This window comes from Macrotis lagotis, chromosome 1 (genome assembly GCF_037893015.1).
Source record: "Macrotis lagotis isolate mMagLag1 chromosome 1, bilby.v1.9.chrom.fasta, whole genome shotgun sequence".
NCBI classification, from domain to species: domain Eukaryota; kingdom Metazoa; phylum Chordata; class Mammalia; order Peramelemorphia; family Peramelidae; genus Macrotis; species Macrotis lagotis.
The window spans coordinates 360,209,991-360,230,732 of record NC_133658.1 but is presented as its reverse complement, the minus strand read 5'-3'; the positions used below and the strand labels follow the sequence as shown (position 1 = coordinate 360,230,732).

The 20,742-nt window shown below is 39.9% G+C and overlaps 1 protein-coding gene across 3 annotated transcripts in view; it reads left to right on the top strand.

Moving 5' to 3' along the window:
* The window catches only part of FLT4 (fms related receptor tyrosine kinase 4), a 113,874-nt gene that overhangs the window by 51,177 nt on the left and 41,955 nt on the right, over positions 1-20,742 (top strand). The window contains exons 3-8 of one of the 3 annotated variants that reach the window (XM_074212195.1): positions 2,254-2,519; positions 7,900-8,009; positions 8,232-8,394; positions 8,829-8,968; positions 13,414-13,585; positions 14,528-14,645. In XM_074212195.1, the coding sequence (XP_074068296.1) occupies positions 2,254-2,519; positions 7,900-8,009; positions 8,232-8,394; positions 8,829-8,968; positions 13,414-13,585; positions 14,528-14,645 (969 nt within the window). Of the gene's footprint in view, positions 1-2,253; positions 2,520-4,776; positions 5,283-7,899; positions 8,010-8,231; positions 8,395-8,828; positions 8,969-13,413; positions 13,586-14,527; positions 14,646-20,742 lie in introns of those variants that run through there. The other 2 variants (XM_074212197.1, XM_074212196.1) reach the window with 2 other exon arrangements.

Sequence of the window (20,742 nt, the reverse complement as noted above, 5' to 3'; positions counted from 1 at the left end):
ATGATCTCCTTAATATCTTCACAAATGTCAGTCCATTTTCTGCCTTTGTACTAGTGGTCTCCACCTGAAATCAACTCACTTCATATCTTCCAAATTCAGCTTAAACCCCACTTTCTATATGAAGCCTTTCTTCATCTCCTCAGCTGTTATTTGACCCCCTCCTTAAACTCTCTCATTTTTTTGGCATTTATTCTCTTTATCTATACTGTTCCCTGATAGAATGTAACCTCTTTGGTGGCAAGGAGCATTCCACTCTTGTCTTTGTATCTCCAGTGCCTGGGACAATGTCTGGTCTATAAAGTCAGTCCTTATAAGTTCTTGTTGATTTATAAATATGAAAAGATACAATTATGTAAGATTGGATAAGAACTAAAATTACATAAAGTTCTGAATGCAAAGGAAAGATTCAGAGTGAAATCCTCTCTTCAAAGCTTCCTTCTGGCTGCTTCCTGGGGCTGTCCATCCCTCCTTCACACCTTGCCTCCTCTTGACCCAGGATATAACTATCTTGTTTCCTTGAACAAATGCCTTCTTTTAATCATACCAATCAATGTTTCCCCTTCCCTATCACCTTTGTGATAGGACTCCTGACCTCCCAGCTTTCTCTGCCTTGCTCTTCTTCCCTCCTCCCTCTTCTACCTTCACCACTGCCCAAACCTGGAAGAATCACAGGCCAGACTGTAAACTTCTTGAACTATATTTTGCCTTTTTTTAAATCCCTGAGTTTAGTACAGTGTCTAGCATATGTATGATTGATTTTTGAGAGTTTCTCAAGGGTTTATTGACAAACTTGAGAAAGCTATAGACTAATGAAGAGTTAAGGAGTCCAGAAAATAAGTGATCTCCTTAGATACTCTCTCCAATAGGAAGCTGGAAAGAGTGTTGGGCTCAAATTACAGCTTTGCTACTTACTGACTGAAGGCAAGTTACCCTTCAGGTTGTGTGGGGTGGTGTCTTACCTTGCCTTACTTTATCTTACCTTACCTTATTTTACTCAAATTCCTATCATGTATTATCCTTCACAAAATTTCAGAGTTACAAAGAATCTTCCATCAATAACATATAGGCTAGGGGGCAGCTAGATGGTACAGTGAATAGAGCACCAACCCTGGAGTCAAGAGAACCTGACAGTTCAAATCCAACTTCAGATACTTAATAATTATCTAGCTGTGTGACCTTGGGCAAGTCACTTAATCCTACTGCCTTGAAAAAAAAAAAGGAAAAAATATAGCCTGAAAAGCTTCAAGTGAGGAGGAAACCCAGTATTTCTCAAGGGAGGCCATTCCACTTTTGAATAACTGCTAGCTTCTTCCCTGAACCCTGAACAACTCCCAGTCCCTGCCCCTTCCCTTTTCTACTCTAGTCCACTGCTAATTAACCCCCTTAGGAAAATACAGCTATGTTTCTCCACTATCTCCTAGGCCATGTGAGGGGCTTATATAGGTTTACACAGCTATAAATGGAGAGTGGAGAGAGATTGGGGAGGGTGGGAAACTTGGTATATGCAAAGTGCTAAAGTCTGTTGTCTGTCTTTCAGAAGGAAATCTAGGCAAATTAGCTGCACTTCACGTGTTTCCTTTCTCACAAAGACAGCCTTGCCACACAGAGCCCAAGTAAATGGGTACTCAAGCTAACAGGCCCTAACACCAGCTACTTGGAACTTTTCAGGAAAAGTCAGGTTTCTCCATCATTCCTAGGGATCCAGGAAGCCAAGAGAGAAAGGGAAATTGGCTTATTTAGGATCTCACTGCCTACAGGGAGGTGTCTTCCACCAGGACAGAAGTGGTGTCCATTGACCTAGACCAGTAAAGCCTATTTGTAAACAATTTGACAAGTTTTGCTCTTCTGAAGTTTCTACTAGTCATCCATCTGGCTTAGAAGTCTCTGACCCCAAAGTCTTTTATACAAGTGTATAGTGAGTCCCTCCCAAGGCCCTAGAACTGCCTAAGAACTGTGAGATTCTCATGCCCATATTCTACAAAGGATTCCCCTGTCTAGCAGAGCAGGGCATTCAGACCAGGTTTGGCATTGCCAACCATGGCTTAGTCCTCTGGGCTCCTCAGAGAAGTGCCAGAACTCTCTTTTCCTTAGCCCCTTTTCTGGGATCCTAATCCCTCTCCTTCATCTCTCCCATATTCTCTCCCCTTCTTTTCTGCCTTTCCCATTTCATTCACCCTAGGAAGGTGGGTCCAGGAGTGATCCCTGTCATACCACACCCATAACTCTTCTCTTTTCTTCCTTTCCCTCTGCCAGAGGACAGCACCCCTTGGAGTGGGCATGGCCCCGGGGCTGGGAGGAGCCTAGACAAGGTGACAAGGAGAGCAAAGCTGGGGGGCCAGCAGAGGCCGAGGCTGGAGCTGAACGAGACTGCGAGGGCACTGACAGCCGGCCCTACTGTAAGGTGCTGGTGCTAACCAGGACTCTGGCCAATGACACCGGCTCCTATACCTGCTACTACAAATACATCAAGGCCAGAATTGAGGGCACTACCGCAGTGAGCACCTATGTGTTTGTGAGAGGTGAGAACCATCCAGGGACCCCCTTGGGTGTAGACCTCCATAGGAGGGGCAAGAGGGAGGGAGACCTGAGGGAATTGGTGGAGGGGGAAGAAGTAACATTTAGAATTGAAGGAGCCTTTGAGATCACCTAGGAGTCTTAGCTTACCTCTCCTTAACCTTGAAAGTTTATTTGGTATTGTCCTCCCCAAAATCCTGTGAGATATATACAGTACAAATGTAATATCTGCCTTTCATGAAGGGGAACATTGAGATTTAAAGCACCCAAATTATTTGCATGAGTAACAGAACTAGGATGAGAATTTAGGTCTTCTAAATCTCTCTCTACTATCAAGTAGGTGCTAGGGAAGGAAGCCATAGGAAAAAAAGGAGTGAGTAGCAGATGATAAGAGTAGAAAGAGTGTTGAATTTAAAATAAGAAATCCTGAGTTCAAATCCCAGTTCTGCCATATACTATGTGTTTAAATAGGAGCAAATCACTTCACCTCCCAGAATCTCAATTTCCTCACCTTTACAATGGTGGAGTGCAACAGATTAGATAGTCTCTGAGATCTCATCTTGCCCTAGATCTGTGGTACAATGAGTACTTTCCCAGAGGATTTATAAGGGTTGCTACTAGGCCAGAGCTGCATGGGTTGGGAATGGGGTAGGAGATAACAGTTGCTCCAGAATCTTCCCTGATCTTTAACATGAAAGCAGCTTCTTGCCCAGAATCCTTGGAAAAATATAGGCGATGAAAGGGTGAGGGGGCACATCTGCTTTTTTTTTTTTAACTACTTATCTGTGGACACCAACAAGGACCAAGAAGGCTTCCTGAGATCTTGGGACCATGGCCCTCACCCCACATGGCCCCTGTGGCATGGCATCCTCAGCCAGTCATTTAGAGCTAATGACCAGAATAAAGTGCTGTCAGTATTAGCATGAGGATTAGCAATTGCAGGGGCACAACTTAGTTACAGTGCCCAATTTAGTCTATTGAGGAAAATAGCTCCCTTAAAGATTCTCTCTCACTTCCAGATCTCATTGTTCAGCCCCCTAAGCATGGTCCTTTTCACACCCGGCCTTCACCAGGGTCTCCCCCAGTACTGTAACCTCCCATCACTCTCAACTCCCTGGACTTTAAAGATGCAGTGAAACTTTCTATATCTCTGCTTCACTGATGTCCTGATGTGACTGAAGCAGAACTCTGCTTCAGTCTTAACTATTCCTAAATTTCCCTTAGATCATAGTAGAAACTTGATTGCTTCCAGGTGGAAAAAATTCAGGCAAAATCTGACAAAATCATTTTTGAATGGACAAATAGCCTCCTATTTTGGAAGAGTGTTTCCTAAGTATGATTTTTTAGTATGATGAGTATCCTTTTGTATGATGGCTATGATTGAGAATGGATAAATCAGTAGGTCTTTTCCCACTATCAGGGGACTATCAGGGTCCCATGCTCTGATATTAAACTTACTTTTAAAAACGGGGGAAATGATAAAGAGGATGGTATCAGGAAAACCTGGAAAGATTCATGAATTGATGCAAAATGAAGTGAGCAGAACCAAGAGTACAATTAACAAAGTAACAGTAGTATTGCAGATAAACTGTGAAAGACTTACTAACTCTCATCAACACAATAACCCTTTAAAATTCCAAAGAACTTATGATGAAAAATGCTATCCACTTCCAGATAGAAGATTCAGAGTGTAGTTAGCATATTTTTCTTTTTCTTGATTTTTTCAGAAAATGGCTAATGCATTTGTTTTGCATAACTTTAACAGATTTTGTAATTTTTTTAAAACTCAATAGAGGAGGAGGAAGAGGAGAGATTTTGGAACTGAAAATGAAATAAAATGGATTTTTTTAAAACTGAGAGCAGGGAAGGGCTCAAAAGGTCAAAGATGCAACTACTGCTGATCCCTGACCTGATGACCCAAGTCATCATAGCCCAGATGCTCCAAGTTCCATATTCAAAACTTTAGGCAATTCCCAACATAGTCCAGCATATATATGACTTCTTCAGGAAAATGCATAATACAAGGGAAAATAGATACATGGGGAAAGTCACCCAGAAACATCAGATCTCTGAATCTTCACTGCTGTCCTATACAGAGGTTTCATCTGCCTTTTCTTTCTCTCTCTCTTTCTCTCTTTCTCTCTCTCTCTCCCTTTTTCTCTCTCTCTCTCTTTCCCAGACAATCATCACTACAAACTTATTAGAATGAACAGGCAATTACAAACATTGGCCCAAAGTCTCTGATCCTTCTTGCTTTCCTCAGGCTGCTTTGAAATGATATAAAGCCTAATGTCCTTCATTGGGTTCTTGAAAGTAGTTGCTGCCTTCCACCTCTACCACTCAATTGCCATGCCTTTCCAATTTTGGTGATAGTTTCTATTTTAGCAACAGCACAATCCTAAGTGATAGGATAATTGCCCTCTACTGAAATCTTGAGTTCCTGTATCAACCTGGGACTTAAGGACAGGTCTCCCTTCAGTTTTGTAACTCATTTAAGGGAGCACTGCAAACTGGCAGGTAACCCTTCCCTGTTCAGTGTCATCTTGATCGTTTCAATATTGTGTTCCTACTTATCATGATCATTTTGAGTCTCTCCCTTAGCTTTGAGTCATCTGCAGAACTAATAAATCTGCTTTCAGTGCCTTCCTTTACTAAGTCATTCATAAATATTCAAAGGGAAACCAATTTCAGTTCTCCCTGATTGTACTATCATCCAGGCCACATTTCCTCATCTGACCCACAAGAATATTCAAATCCTTTAAGTCAAGGTAGGTTATTATCTTATTGCTCTAACAGACTATCAACCTTTGGCCTATTCTCAGTTCTTAGTACAGTATCCAGCAGCTAGTAAGTTTTTGGGGTTTTTTTTTAGGATTTTGCAAGGCAAATGGGGTTAAGTGGCTTTCCCAAGGCCACACAGGTAGGTAATTATTAAGTGTCTGAGACTGGATTTGAACCCAGGTACTCCTGACTCCAGGGCCCGTGCTTTATCCACTGCTCCACCTAGCCACCCCAGCTAGTAAGTCTTAATAATTGCTGTTGACTTGACAAATATTTTTAAATGAAGATAGTTGACAGTTCTTAGTCAACCCTTTCTGATTCCTAGTGATCCTTGAATTCTAAGTGTTCATAAACCAACCATTTAATGATCCTTTCTGAAATAATTTTTAGAAAGTTTTTGCCAGTCTCACACTAATTCTTGCATGTCTTTTATTTTTTATTTATTTTTTTATCTTCACTATTTTTTTCATTTTTTGTTAATTCAATCTTTTTTTTTTGCAAGGCAAATGGGGTTAAGTGGCTTGCCCAAGGCCACACAGCTAGACAATTATTAAGTGTCTGAGGCCGGATTTGAACCCAGGTACTCCTGACTCCAGGGCCGGTGCTTTATCCACTGAACCACCTAGCCACCCCTTGTTAATTCAGTCTTGACAAAGCCTAATAATATGAACATTTGTATATACAAAGATTAGGAAAAGAGTGTTGTATGTGAAAATATGAATCCATACAACTTATTTTAACTATTAAATTCAATAGTTTCAAAACTATCCATTCTCTCTTTTCTATTGTGCATTTTTTTTTTTTAGTTTTTGCAGGGCAATGGGGTTAAGTGGCTTGCCCAAGGCCACACAGCTAAGTAATTATTAACTGTCTGAGGTGGGATTTGAACTCAGGTAGTCCTGACTCCAGGGCCAATACTCTATCTACTGCACCACCTAGCCACCCCCTCTATTGTGCATTTTAAAAAATGCTTCATTGATGCTTTTACATCTTTTTCTTATTCTGGGGGAGAGAACATCACCATCACTAATCTTTTCTCCCCTCCCCCTAAAAAAACTTCTTCTACACAAAAAATTTAAAAAGCCTTCTCTTATGACAACATAGCATAGTAAAAACAAATCCATAAATTAGCTCAATCAGAAAATATATGTCTCATTCTGCACCTCTGGTCCAACATGGCTCACAAGAAATGAGAATGCTGCTTAGTCATTGGTCCTCCAGAGTTATGGTTGATCAATGTATTCATCAGAGGTCTTAAGTCTTTCAAAGTCCTACATAGTTTTTTTAAAGATTTTTTTTGTTATTTTTAGCATTATTCACAAGGTTCAGTTCATTCTGGGACTTGCTCATCTGACATTTCTATACAAATATTTTGCATTTATCATTTTATATATATGCCCCAGCTTCCCCCACCTTTTGCATATATATACTTAGTACACCTGAGAGCTCCTTAGATGGCCACATTGGTCCCTTTATACTCTTCTCCATTTTCTGCTTCATCTGGAAAATGTATAAGTGTGTCTTCAGAATTACACTTTCCATATCCTTTAATGTGTTATGAATCATTAATTCTTTATAAATTAATCCAAAGAATCATAAACTTGTTTTTCTCAGAACTTTTTAAAATCTACTTTCTTATAGGAAGAAAAAGAATATATTTTTCTTTATTATGATTAATGCTAGGATAACATGATCACTTTCTCCTAAATTCTTCTATTTCACAAACTAGTCGCTTTTTATTAATCAGAAGCTCCATAATAGGTTTTTCTCCTCATCTGTTTTCTTGGAGATGAATTTTTCATTATGGCAGGAATTTCTTAGATTTTTATTATGGCAGAAATTTCTTAGATTTTCAGCAGTTGTCACTGCTGCCACACCAGTTCTACAATCTGCTTTTAGGAAAACATCATCTACATCTGCTATGTTATCAAGCAATCTGTAGTATAGGTGATCCTACCCCCAAATTAGTTCTATTTCTTTCTCTTTTCATCTTATTTTTAATAACACAGTGCTAAATGACTTCTTTTTCAGTATAAAATGAAAACAATCCTGGTTACCAAAGTACTTAACCTGTAGCTGGTATATGAAACCAGGGACCTTCAAATTCCCTGTCAGTATATAAGTGAGGCTTTGGCTATGGCAAGACAGAACTTAACTGGAGAAAGCAAGTCTGAAATCCCAGCTATGCCCATGAAGGTCAATGACTGATAGGGATTTGAACGTGGGGTTATGACCTGACATTTGGCATGTTGTCCCTGCCCTGGAGCCCCTCCCAGTCTCCTTACTCATCCACCCAGGCACTCAGGAAGTCTTGTTTTTCCTCTTTCCTTTTCATCCTTCCTATCCTTTCTCCTTTCTTCTTCCTTCTTTCTACCTCCTCTGTCTTCTTCCTTTCCTTCCTCTATCCTGTTGCATTACATCTCTGTTTCTATTTCATACCCATCCTTCTCCTCCTTATTCCTCCCTCATTCTTCTCTTTCTGCTTCTCCTCTTTTACCCTCCTCAACCTTCTCTTCTTTCCCTCTTCTATTTCTTTCTTTTCTCTCCACTTCTTCATTTCTCCTTTCTCCCTCTTCCTCGGCGGATGGCTGTCCTTGGCCTCAGACTTCGAGCAGCCCTTCATCAACAGGCCAGACACTCTCCTGGTCAACAAGGACCATACGTGGGTACCCTGCCTGGTGTCCATCCCGGACCTCAACGTCACTCTGCACTCGGTATGAACCACCACTCCCTTTCTTCCTTTCACACCACCACCCCTTATTTCCCCTGTCCTGCTCCAAATACCTCCTCCCTGCCCAAGGTTTCCTATCCCAGTGAATCAGAGCTGGAGGTGTCTGGTGACCATTCCTGGAGAAAGGGCCATGGCTCCAGCTACCCCTCAGTGATGGTGGGGAGGGGAGAGGTGGCCAGCCCCTGACCATCCACCCCACCCCTAGCAAATCAGGGTGATCCAGCCAGATGGACAAGAGATCGTGTGGGATGACAGGAAGGGAATGCTGGTGCCCACGTCACTTCTCGGAGATACCTTGTTCCTCCAGTGTGAGACCATCATCCGGGGCCGAACCTTCCGTTCCAACTTCTTCATCATCCATATCACTGGTATGATAGGAAAAGCTTACTCCTACCAAACCATAGAATATTCCCCCTTCATATTCATCCCAGTGTTACTTACTCCTACTTTGGCCTCAAGCCCTTGTTTATGAGATACCACAGAATGAGGACTATGAAACCTTCCCCAATCATGGATTCCAGGGAGGGAGTTGTATTCCTCACTTCTGCTGGGTCTCACAACCCTGACACTGATGGTATTGGATATGGGGCTTGCAGCAAAGAGGAAAGACTAGAGAGCAACCCCAGTAACTGGACCTGAACCAGGGCTTTGAAATCATTTTTGCATATGCATATATATCTGTGTCTCTGAACATTCATACATATTGTGTATGGGCATACATGCATCTTTCTATGTAGGTCCTGTGCTCTCTTGCATTCTTTGTGTTACAATATTGTCTTATGTGTTTGCCTGTGCCTTCCAGGGAATGAGCTATATGACATTCAGCTGTATCCCAAGAAGGCCTTGGAGCTGCTGGTTGGGGAGAAGCTGGTCCTGAACTGTACCGTGTGGGCTGAGTTCAATTCAGGAGTCACCTTCCAGTGGGATTATCCTGGGAAGCAGGTTAGCCCCCTCTTCCTTCCAACCCTTCATGGCCCAGCAGAACCCCCTTGCTTATCCTTCTCCAGAGTGGACTGGCTCTTCATGGTTGGAGACCACCTTGCATAGGGTTCTGCTCTCCATAGCTCTATCACAGCAACCCTCCAATGGGTTCTGATCAGCCCCTTCCTCCACACTTTTTAAACACATAGCTAGTGCTCTATCGGCCTTTCCTTCAGTAAGGAGCCTCTATCACCTGGAAATATTCTTCAAATCCCTAAATCATCTGCATCGATGCTTTGCTCTTTAGAGTAACCTGGAGGTTCATGTGGATCATAAGACTGAGACTAAGGAGGCAAAAGAGACTAAAATTAAACATGTATTCTTTAGAGGAATTTCTAGACTCTAATTTCTCAAGTTATAATAATAATAATAATTAAGAGTTATATTAATGTTAATATAATTGTTATAATCATTATTAAGTTCATTGGGTATAAGTCAATGTTAGTTAATAATTGATATTCTATTGTTTTATGATTCAGTTATGCTTCTATAATTAATATCCTAACTAATAACTAATCATGAAGGCCAAAATGAATAGAAGATAGAACTAGCCTCAGAGTCAGGATGACCTAGTTTGCAGTTCTGCTCAGATACAGACTAGCAGTGTGGTTACTTACTCTTTCTATATCCCAAATCAACACTCCATAGTTTGTGGCTGTAAGATGCAGAGTAGGTGCCAGTTCACACTGGTAAAAAGTTTTCTCATTGGGAATATCTTACACCAATGAAATCATAGTTCTATACCTCCTCAAAATTAATAAAAGCAATAATGATTCCCCACATTTCTATAATATTTTGTGGTTATATAATGCTTACATTGCTATTATGCCATTTAAACAGCATAATAATTTTGCTAGTGCAATGATTAATATGCTTATTTTACATGTAAGGAAACTGAGATTCAGAAAAGAATCTCATTCTTAGTAGTATACCTTGCTCCTTCATCAAGGAAGGTTAATTCAGTTAATTGTTCCCTCAGTGGTAAAACATTCTAAAACAAACCAAAAAACTCTCATTGTATTATAGTAACCTAGAAATAGCTTATAGCATGCCAACTAACACTAAATATGTTAGTTGGCACCACCCTAGTCTTAATGTTCATAGACTTAGAGTTGAAAGAGACCTTAGAGCAAATCAAATCCAACCCCTCTCTTTTATAGACAAAGAAACCAAGGCACAGAAAGGTTAAATTACTTGTCTGTGGCCAACTAGTAAGCATCTAAGACAAGATCTGAGCTCAGTTCTCAACCCCCAAGTCTACTTCCCTATCCATTTATCTATGCTGCTGTTCTTCATGGTCAGGTTCCTTTGTTTTTTTTAGATTTTTGCAAGGCAAACAGGGTTAAGTGGCTTGCCCAAGGCTACACAGCTAGGTAATTATTAAGTGTCTGAGACCAGATTTGAACCCAGGTACTCCTGACTCCAGGGCCGGTGCTTTATCCACTACGCCACCTAGCCGCCCCCAGGTTCCTTTTCAAAAGAGATCCTCCTATCCAGGAGAAGTTTCTTCATAACTGTTTCCCAGGCTTGGTCCCCTATCAGGACCACTAAACAGTTTTCTACCTTAAGAAGCTGATACATAATTTCTCAGCTGTGCCAACTGGGGATTCTGCTTCAGTGTCCCTCTCATCTCCTGCTGATTATTCTCTATTGATTAAATCTATGCTAGAGTTAGAGGAAGCGTTCCAAGCCAACCTCCTCATTTTATAAATGAAAAAACTGAGACCCAAGGAGATAAAGTAATGTACCCAAGATTGTACAGATAATAGGCACCAGAGGTGATGTTTGAAACCAGGGACACAGCATTTTCCTTTAGATCACACCTACCCCTGCTCCATCCCTCTCTAACTCTATCTCTGTGTGTCTCTGTCCCTTTCTCTGTCTCTCTGTCTTTCTCTCTTTGCATCTGTCTCTCTTTCTGTGTGTCTCTCTCTGCCTCTCCTCTCTCTCTGTCTCTTTCTTACTTTCTCTATCTCTTTGTCTCTCTATCTATTTCTATTACTGGCTTTCTCCTGAAAGACTCTCCTCTACCCACTAGAGTTCTCCTTTCAGTCATGTCACACTATCTCTGCCTTTGTAGACCTGAGACCTCTATCCCTTGCCCATCTCTAAACCAGTGAGGCTCCCAGGGAGCCAATGAGGATTACCTCTGTCAGTTCTGTTCTGTCCATGACCCTGACTCAATCTCTGGAGATACTGGTGCTCTTCTGACTGAGAGAATAAAATAAATAAAATCTCCTTGAAGACTTCTATTTTGTCTTTAGATCCCCAGCACCTAATACAAAGCATAGATACAATAGGCAATTAATAAGTTCTAGTTGACTGATTTATTGATCCACAGGCAAATGACCAAAGTAAACCCTAAAGTACTTCTCACTCCCAGACCAGTCCAATATTCTTTCCTACTCTAAACCCTAGATATGACCCCCAACTCTTCACTCTATTGTTGATATTCATTACCCATTACTCTTTCCTGAGCACCAGTTCTCCTAATCTTTCAAGGGGATATGCCATTTCCTTCCATTCTCCCCTGCACTGGCATTCCTCTCCTCTCCTCTTATTCCTTCTTCTTCTCCTATTCCTCCTTCTCTTTTTCCCCATCCCTTAAGCACTAAACAGTCCTCATAAGATCTTAGTTTTTTGCTGTTACCAACAAGGTAGAATAGCTAGAAAAACTGAAAAAATAAAGCAAGTTACCTAGGTGCCAGGAAATGACAATAAATGTTTCCCCTGGAACTTAGTGGGTTAACAGAAGTGCACCTTTATCCTTTTGGCTCCCATCAGTCAGTCCCTTGGTGCCTTTCAATTTCTAATCATTTTTCAGAAACTCTTTATAAATACCTTATGGAAATTAAAACATATTATGATTGTGATGTTCTCTTGATTTACCAACCAAGTAATTATATCACAAAAGGAAATGAGGTTCTTCAGAATCTGTTCTTAATGAACTGATACCAATTTTTGATGATTATTTCTTCCCTTTCTAAATAATCACAAATTATCCTCTTAATAATACCAAAATTATATTCTAAAGATCATGTCCTCTTCTCTTTGTAATATATATATATATATATATATATATATATATACATATATGTATATACACAACCTCTGGTCATCTTTCTTTCTCCACGATTTTTGATGGAGTGGCTCAGCTCTTAACATCTTGCTTCAGGCTTAATGACTTGGATGATTTAAGGGTAACTAAGTAGAAGTTCTTTTACTATTTCCTCACTTTTCTTGAAAACATGTTCTTTCAACTGATAAAAGTTTTAATGCAGATTGAGCATTTTTTTTTCCTTTTTCCTTGAGCTTTTTTTCCCTTAGGTCTGTGTTTTCTTTCGTAATATAATTGATATGGCAATATGTTTTGCATGACTGCACATGTATAATATATCAAATTGCTTGATAATGAAAGAAGGAAAGAAGGGAGGGAAAGAATTTGGAAGTCAAAAAAAATTTTAAATTGAATGTTAAAAAGTTATTTCTACATGCCATGGGGAGAGGAGTTAAATAAATATATTAATAATAAAAAGTTATCTAGCAAGTGAAAAAATTTATTCTTTCCAATCAGAAAATGTTTATTAAGAGAAAAGAAAATCACAATAAGTGTTAAGGAGTTCTTGCTTTCTGATATTCATTTTCTTTACCCACCCCAGTCAGGAATCATTCTATCCTTTTGATTCTGCCTCTTGTTCCCTACATCACATAAAAAGGAAATTGTTTTTAAATTCTTATCATTTGTCACTGGTGTCAGCTCATTCTGAGCTTTACCACTTTTGAGACTTTTCCTATGGACTATACCACTCATTTGTTCTCTCATTTTATTCTTTCTTGTTCCCATCTTCTGTGTATTTCTTTTTCTGAGTCATTTTCTGAGATCTTTGTGCAGCCATAATCATATTTTTAAGCAATTTGATCATTTTTTCTCATAGAAATTATTTGGGTTAAATTTTATTCTTAAGAATTTGCCACACCTCTTGGGCCAATGCATAAAATAAGGTGCACAACAAGAGCTGAACTCAGATTCCTGAGGAAAGCCTGGATGACCTGTTTCTTATGTATTCTTTTTTCACAAAGGGCAGTTAGAAGACCTTCCCTCATAGCTCCCTCCTACCCAAGCCAAGGGACCTCCCCACCACCACTTATCTAAGGGCAGTGAGCTAAGCATCTCTGGAGGAAAGAGTGAGGATGACTTAGTACAGCTCTACCCCACTTAAATTCAATTCACTTGCAAGTCAAACCATCATTCTCCTGATGTCACTGGTCCTTTTCAAGAACAAAAGACAACAACGACAGCAGACTACCTGGTGACCATTCCCCTGGGAGCAAGAGAAGATATCAAAGTCAGGAGAAGGTAGGGTAGAGGCAGGGTGTTGACCTCTCCTGTTCCCTCTTACTGGCAGACAGAACGAGCCGGGGCAGTGACACCTGAGCGCCGCTCCCAGCAGACGCACACAGAACTATCCAGCATCCTGGTTATTCAGAATGTGAGCCAACAAGACCTGGGAAAGTATGTGTGTGAAGCCAGCAATGGTGTCCAGAGCTTCAGGGAGAGCACCGAGGTCATCGTGCATGGTATGGCCACAAATGGGGTCTTAGGGAAGAGGATAGGTCCATAGGAGCAGTATTTGGAAGAAGAAGGAAGGAAGGGAGACCCACAGCAGAGGCTCTCTCAGTCTCAGCCCATCCCAACTATCCCCCTAATAAGTCCTCAGAACTTCAGATATGTGTGCTGACCATAACCATAAAGGTCTACATATCCCTAACCTAACCATCAATGAATGCATTCATTTATTCATTCATTCATTCAACAGAAGCCTTTGTTGAGGCCTTTATGTGGATGTAAATATACACATTTTTGTTTGTATGTATATATATACATATATAAAAATATATACATATATTTATACCCTGTGTTTGTGAGTAGCAGAAAGAAATGGGATCCCTGCTTACTGCCTCAGCTTATGACACCACTTAGTCACTGTGTCTCTCTCTCATGTGCTTGCTCTGTGCTCCAGTTCTGTTGTCCTCTGGAGATTGACTCTGTGTCTCTGTTCCATGTATCTTCCTAATGGCTCCAATCTAGATCCAGTCCCAGTGACTTGGCTTTCAAATCCATATTTCCTATACAGCTTTCTCTGCTCTTTGATCCTTCTCTAGGCCAGTGTCCCCATTCTTCATACTTCATCAAAGTAAAGGAGTCTGATGAGGAATTTTATAGTAATTAAAAGTAAATTAACATGCCAAAGGATGAGTGTCAAAAACTACCTTCGGATGTAATTGGAAAAAATAAAATAAAAACTTTGTAGGGGAAAAAAAAGCAAGTTAGCAAATATTAATGCACTTATGCAGAGAATCGTGTCAAGGACTAGAAATTTAAATGATATATATTCCCTGCTTTCAGATTCTAATGGAGAATAAGACATTCATGGAAGAGGTAGCATTTGAATTGGGTCTTAAAAGAATAATCTTTGGGGATGATAAAGGTTTTTGCTTTACTCTTTTTCTCTCTATCAGACAAACCCTTCATTAGTGTGGACTGGCTGAAGGGCCCAGTGATTGAGGCCACAGCAGGAGATGAGCTGGTGAAGCTTCCAGTGAAGGTGGCAGCATATCCCCCACCAGAGTTCCAATGGTAACCTCCTTCCCACATCCAAAAATACCCTTTAATTCCCATGGTTCTCTTAGCTCCTCAGCCCCAACCACATTATCACTCTTTGTGGGAACTTCCAAAGCTGAAAGGGACAGAGAAGAGATCTGAGGAGATCAGAGACAGTAGTAGTGAAGACTGGGCAAGTAGATTAGAAGTCTTGCCCAGTAGTCATAAAAGTTAATTCTAATTGTACAGAATGTGACAGAGTCAAGGAGACAATGGATTACTTCATATCCAATCCCATATCATACTCCAACCCCTTCAGATCTCACCTTCTCCTATACCCTATGATGTTTCTTTCACTAAAACTGGCCAGAGGGGTCAAACTTCCCCTGTAGGAAGTGATGGGTTTCTTTCTGCTCCTTTGTCTAAACTTTAGGACTATATGATCCCTTTGTCTAAATTTTGCCACTATATGATCCCCACTATATGATTATTGCAGGAGAGGTCTAAAGAGGAGTTTTAATTTGGAAATGGATAATTGAGAGGTGATATAACTCTGGACTGCTTCCCTGTGTTTTTCCTACAAATATGTTTCATTAGGAAAATAATACTAACTTCTATTTTCTTCTTATAAATAAAATAATACAATTATAGAAAAAGTATTAAAAAATAAATAGCTAAGCACACAATCTGCACCCTGATCATTACTAAACTCTTACATGTTCCACTTATCTAACCATTTATTTTCCTCTGAAGGAAGGCTACCAACTTTTTCTCCCTCATTGGCTGAATCAGGTTTTTTCAAAAATTCTGACCCTATCTGGTTCATCCTGTGCCTTCCTATTCACTTTTCCATTACTTTGTAAACACTATTTTCAGATCCTGGTTCACATCAAATGTTTATATAAAGCCTTTCCATAGTTATTCCTGTATTCCACATAGCCTTTAAACATGTTAAGTTTTAATCAACTGCCCATGATATAAACACTTGACCAGAAAGATATGTGGGTGTATACAAGATCCAAGTAATGATTAGACATTCTTTGTGTATAAAAGACAAAGCCATTATCCTAATTAATTTTCCACTGGACTATATGATAGCATGTTTACACTCAATATTCTTATAAAAAAAGCCAAATCAGAAGTTGGTAAGCTATTTCAATATAATATAATAAGAATCAATCAAGCTTTGGAAACTTGATCAATAGCATTCTTAAAATTGCTAAATAAATCAGTCTGGTGCAATGTTACCAAAGTCTTCTTGCTATTCCAAGTTCCCAACAATATCTGTTATGGAAAAGAGAATGGAACTTGGAGTCAAAGAAACCAAGGTTCAAATTTCAATCTTGACACTTACTAGTTGAGTAACCTCAGGCAAGTCCCATCACTCTTTATGCTTTAAAATGCAATAAAATGAGGATTAATATTAATTAGTAAGTTAATTAGTAAATTGTTCAGCCTGCAATCCCTTCTAATAAACTCAACACATTTTCTATCAAATGCTCACTCTATTTAAGTCTCCTCCTTGCTAAACTCCAGAAATACAAATATGAAAAGAAACGAATATAATCTCTGCCCTTGAGGAGCTCACAGTGTAACAGAAATTTACCTGATATGACTTTTATGGCAGGTGGTTGGTTACCTTCTGCTTGCATATAACAGAATGACCATATTTCCTTATGCTTCTGTAAAAGCCTATTTCAAGAGTTCCATCTCATCAATGTAGGTATTCCTTCAATCAATACAGATTGAGACACATCCATACCTGCTCAACCTATATGATTCCTGCTTATACTGCTTCATAGATCCTTCACAGAGGATCTATTTAAAATGCAGGAGACCTTCTTCCAAGGCATTTTATATCCCATAGATTCCATTGCAGCATTCAAACTGTTCTTCTGTTATCCCTCACTCATCATGACTAGGCCACCACTGCCTTTACTGTTGATACTTTTCTTTGGTCATAAGCCTTTTACTCCTTGTTCCACATGAATCTTTATGGGAAATATGTTGAAGTCTGCTTGTATCCATCTCGTATCTCTGGGAGCCCATTGATCTTAAAAAGATGGGAGTTTTATGCTGGAGAGTGACTTGGGATGCTGGGATAGTTGAAAGCTTGGAATACTTGAAAGCACTGTACAGTTTCTCTAGTAGAATCCAGTCTTCTCTTTCTCCTATTCAATGCTGTACCCAAATCATTGGTCTTCTGCAGTGAATAAAAATATACTTACTGGGATAGAGACTCAACTGCATATCAAAGTTTGGATAATGGACATTTTTCATCCATTTACTTTTTTCCTTCATACCAAGGAATCAGCCAACTAGACCTGGGAGTCAAATCTAGATCTTCATCATTTTGTACACTACCTAACCCCCACCCCAGCTAAAAATTGTTTTTATCTTAAACTTTATTTTTAAATGTAAAAACTTCTTAGCTGAGGGCCAAACAAAAAAAGTAGAAAGCTAGACTTGACTCCCAGGACTAGTTTGCTCACCCTTACTAAAGACTTATTTCACTGAGTAATCACGGATTCCATTAAAGAGGCTGTTTCTTTTCATGTTCTAGAGCTTGATGCAATAAACTACATCATGTCATCTGGAGGCCTCATCATCTCTGGGGAACCTCTCTTTTCCACCTGGACTCTATAGAAACTCAGCTGTAACAATGGCAAACATAGCATGCATCTCTCTCTCTCTCTCTCTCTCTCTCTCTCTCTCTCTCTCTCTCTCTCTTTGCAAGGCAAATAGGGTTAAGTGGCTTGCCCAAGGCCACACAGCTAGGTAATTATTAGCAGTCTGAGGCCGGATTTGAACTCAGGTACTCCTGACTCCAGGGCTGGTGCTCTATCCACTACACCACCTAGATGCACCTACATGCATCTCTTTTATTTAATACAGCTCTACTGGCTTATTAATAATCAGGTCATTGAATAATGTTTTTGTCTTATTGCATTTATCAAGGAATTTTATAGACTCAAAATATGAATGAGACATTCCTTCTTAGAAGAGTCTTTTTTTATATTTTTATAGTTTATTTTGTATTATTAGAATAATCTTATTGTGAAAGTAAACATAACCACCACCACCCCCTGCAAAAAAGACAGAGAAACCTCAAGAGAAATGGAAAGGAAAAAAAGTGTACTTTGGTCTGTGTTCATATTTCAATGGTTCTGTCTCTGGGATGGGTTGCATTCTTTATCATAAGTTCAACAGAGAAGTAGCTTCAATATCTTTTCCCACAGTCACTATTACAAGCTATATTTCCCTCCATTCTATTCTTCCCCACTTCCATTTACTCTATTCTTTCTCTCCTTTCACCCTGTCCCTGCTCAGAAGTATGCTGTATCTGATTATCCCTCCCACAATCTTCCCTCTCCTCTATCACGTACTCTCTCCCTCTCCTCCCCATCCCCTTTATTCCATACCTTTCCTCTCATTTTTCTCTAGGGTAAGATAGATTTCTATACCCTATTGAGTGTGTGTCATTTCCTCTCTGAGACATTTCTGATGAGAATGAAGGCTCACTCATTCCCCCTCACCTTCCCCCTCTTCCACTCCATTGCAAAAGCTTTTTCTTGACTCTTTCATGTGAAACACCTTAGCCCATTCTACCTCTCCTTTCCCTTCCTTCCAGTACTATCCTTTATCACCCACTGACTCCATCTTTATACTATATCATACCATTATATTCAACTCCCTCCTGGGCCTTGTCTATATATGCTTCTTCTAATTGCTCTTATAAACTCTTATGAGTTATTACTATATTCTTTCCATGCAGGAATACACACAGTTCAGTATCATTAAGTTCCTCATAATTAGTCCTTCTCATCCACCCTTTCTATGCTTCACCTGAGTCCTCTACTTAGAGATCAAACTTTCTGTTAAGCTCTGGTTGTTTCAACAGGAAAGTTTCAAAGTCCTCTGTTTCATTGAAAGTCCATCTTTTCCCCTGAAAGAGGATGTTTAGTTTGCTGGGTAGTTGATTCTCGGTGGTAAACCAAGTTCTTTTGCATTCTAAATTATCATATTCTAAAGCCTACAAGCCCTTAATGCTGCCAAATCCTGTGTAATTCTGACTGTAGAGCCACAGTAGTAGAATTGTTTGTTTCCTGGCAGCTTATAGTATTTCCTCTTTGACTTGGGAGTTTTGGAATTTGGCTATAATATTCCTGGGAGTTTTTCTTTTGGGATCTCTTTCAGGAGGTGATCAGTGGATTCCCTCAATTTCTAGTTTACCCTCTACTTCTAGAATCTCAGGGCATTTTTTGCTGTATTATTTCTTGAAAAATGAAGCCAAGCTCTTCTCCTGGTCATGTTAAGGTAGCCCAATAATTTTTAAATTATCTCTCTTGGATCTGTTTTTAGCTCAGTTGTTCTTCCAATGAAATATTTCACATTTTCTTCTAATTTTTTGTCCTTTTGGTAGTATTTTATTGTTTCTTGATTTCTCACAAAGTCATCAGCTTCCTTTAGCTCCATTCTACATTTCAAGGAGTTATTTTCTTCAGAGAGTTTTTTTAATGTTCTTTTCCAGCTGGCCAATTCTGCTCCTCATTTGTCTTTCGGGTTGTTTTTTGCATTTGGCCTAAACTGGTTTTTAACAGGTTATTTCCTTTAGTATTTTTTTGTATTCCTTTCACTAAGCTGATGACTTGGTTTTCATGAATTACCTGCATTGCACTCATTTCTTTTCCCAATTCTTCCTCCACCTCCCTTATTTGTTTTTTCTTTCTTTCTTTTTGTTTAGGTTTTTGCAAGGCAAATAGGGTTAAGTGGCTTGTCCGAGGCCACACAGCTAGGTAATTATTAAGTGTCTGAGACCAGATTTGAACCCAGGTACTCCTGACTCCAGGGCTGTTGCTTTATCCACTGTGCCACCTAGCCTCCCCCCTTACTTGTTTTTCAAAGTCTTTTCTGATTCATCCATAGCCTGAGTCCATTTCCTATTTCTCTTGGAGGTCTTGGCTATAGCAGCTTTGACTTTGTCTTCTTCTGAGTGTGTATTTTGATCCTCCATGGGATCAAAGTAATTTTGTATTGGTCAGATTCTTTTCTGTTGCTTGTTCATTTTTCAGCCTAAGACTGATTTGCCATACTCCCAGGGCTATGGGGGGGGGGGGGGGGGGTTGGGAAATCCTTTAATTCCTCCAAGGTCTTATGAGAGGCTCTACCTACTCTCTTGCCTGTGCTCTAGTCTGTAGATGACCACAGGTCCTCCCCTCTTCCCTGGAGCTGTGAGGAAGATTCTTGCTCCTCTATCATGGTATGGGGGCCCAGACTGCAACCTGGATCTGAGTGTAGACAAACAGCAGAGTCCTGCCCCAGGATGGTAGAGAGACCTCTGCAGTCTCTCCCCATCCCCTTACCATCTGTGGGCTGAGTGCTCTGTAAGTGCTGAGTAGCTCCACAGGTTCCCACTGCAAGGCTGCTCTGAGACAGGTGCTGGCTGAGGTTCTATGCTCACTCTGGTGTGGAAGAGTTCTCCCACCACCCTTTCAAGATGTCCTGGGTGATCCCTGGGCCAAGAGGTCTGGAAACTGCCACCTCTGCCATGGACCTTGCATTCCAGAATATCATATTCAGTCTTTCTGTGGGTTCTGCCCTTCTAAATTTTGACTAGAGTCATAATTTGATGACTTTTGGAGTTTTGGGGGGGGAACAAGGTTCTGGGAATTCCTGTCCTCATGCCACCACCTTGGCTTTACCCGAAAGTCTTGAAAGGTTGCATTTTGTTCAACTGAGTCAGTTTGGAAATTTATTTTTAAAAAGGCATGAAAAGTAATCTTGTATTCTTTGTATCTTTTACTCAAATATGGGACTGTCGATCTATGGTACTCTATGTAACATCAATCAAGGAAATTTACTTGTTTTCTTTTTTTGTTTTCATCAAGGATACCTTTAATTTAGGCATAGATCATTCTCATTAAATGTGTGTAAAGATGAGAGAGTGGATATATGATTCTGCTATAATTAGCATCTTCTTGTCCTTGACTTTTTCTCATACTTTTGAGCATCTCTCCCCTCCTGAGATATATGGCAAAATCACTTCCACAATGCTTTCAAGATCATTCAAGCTAAGGTTTGCTTGGTGTGTACACATTTAGACCAGTCCAGTCATTCCTGCTGATTACATCTT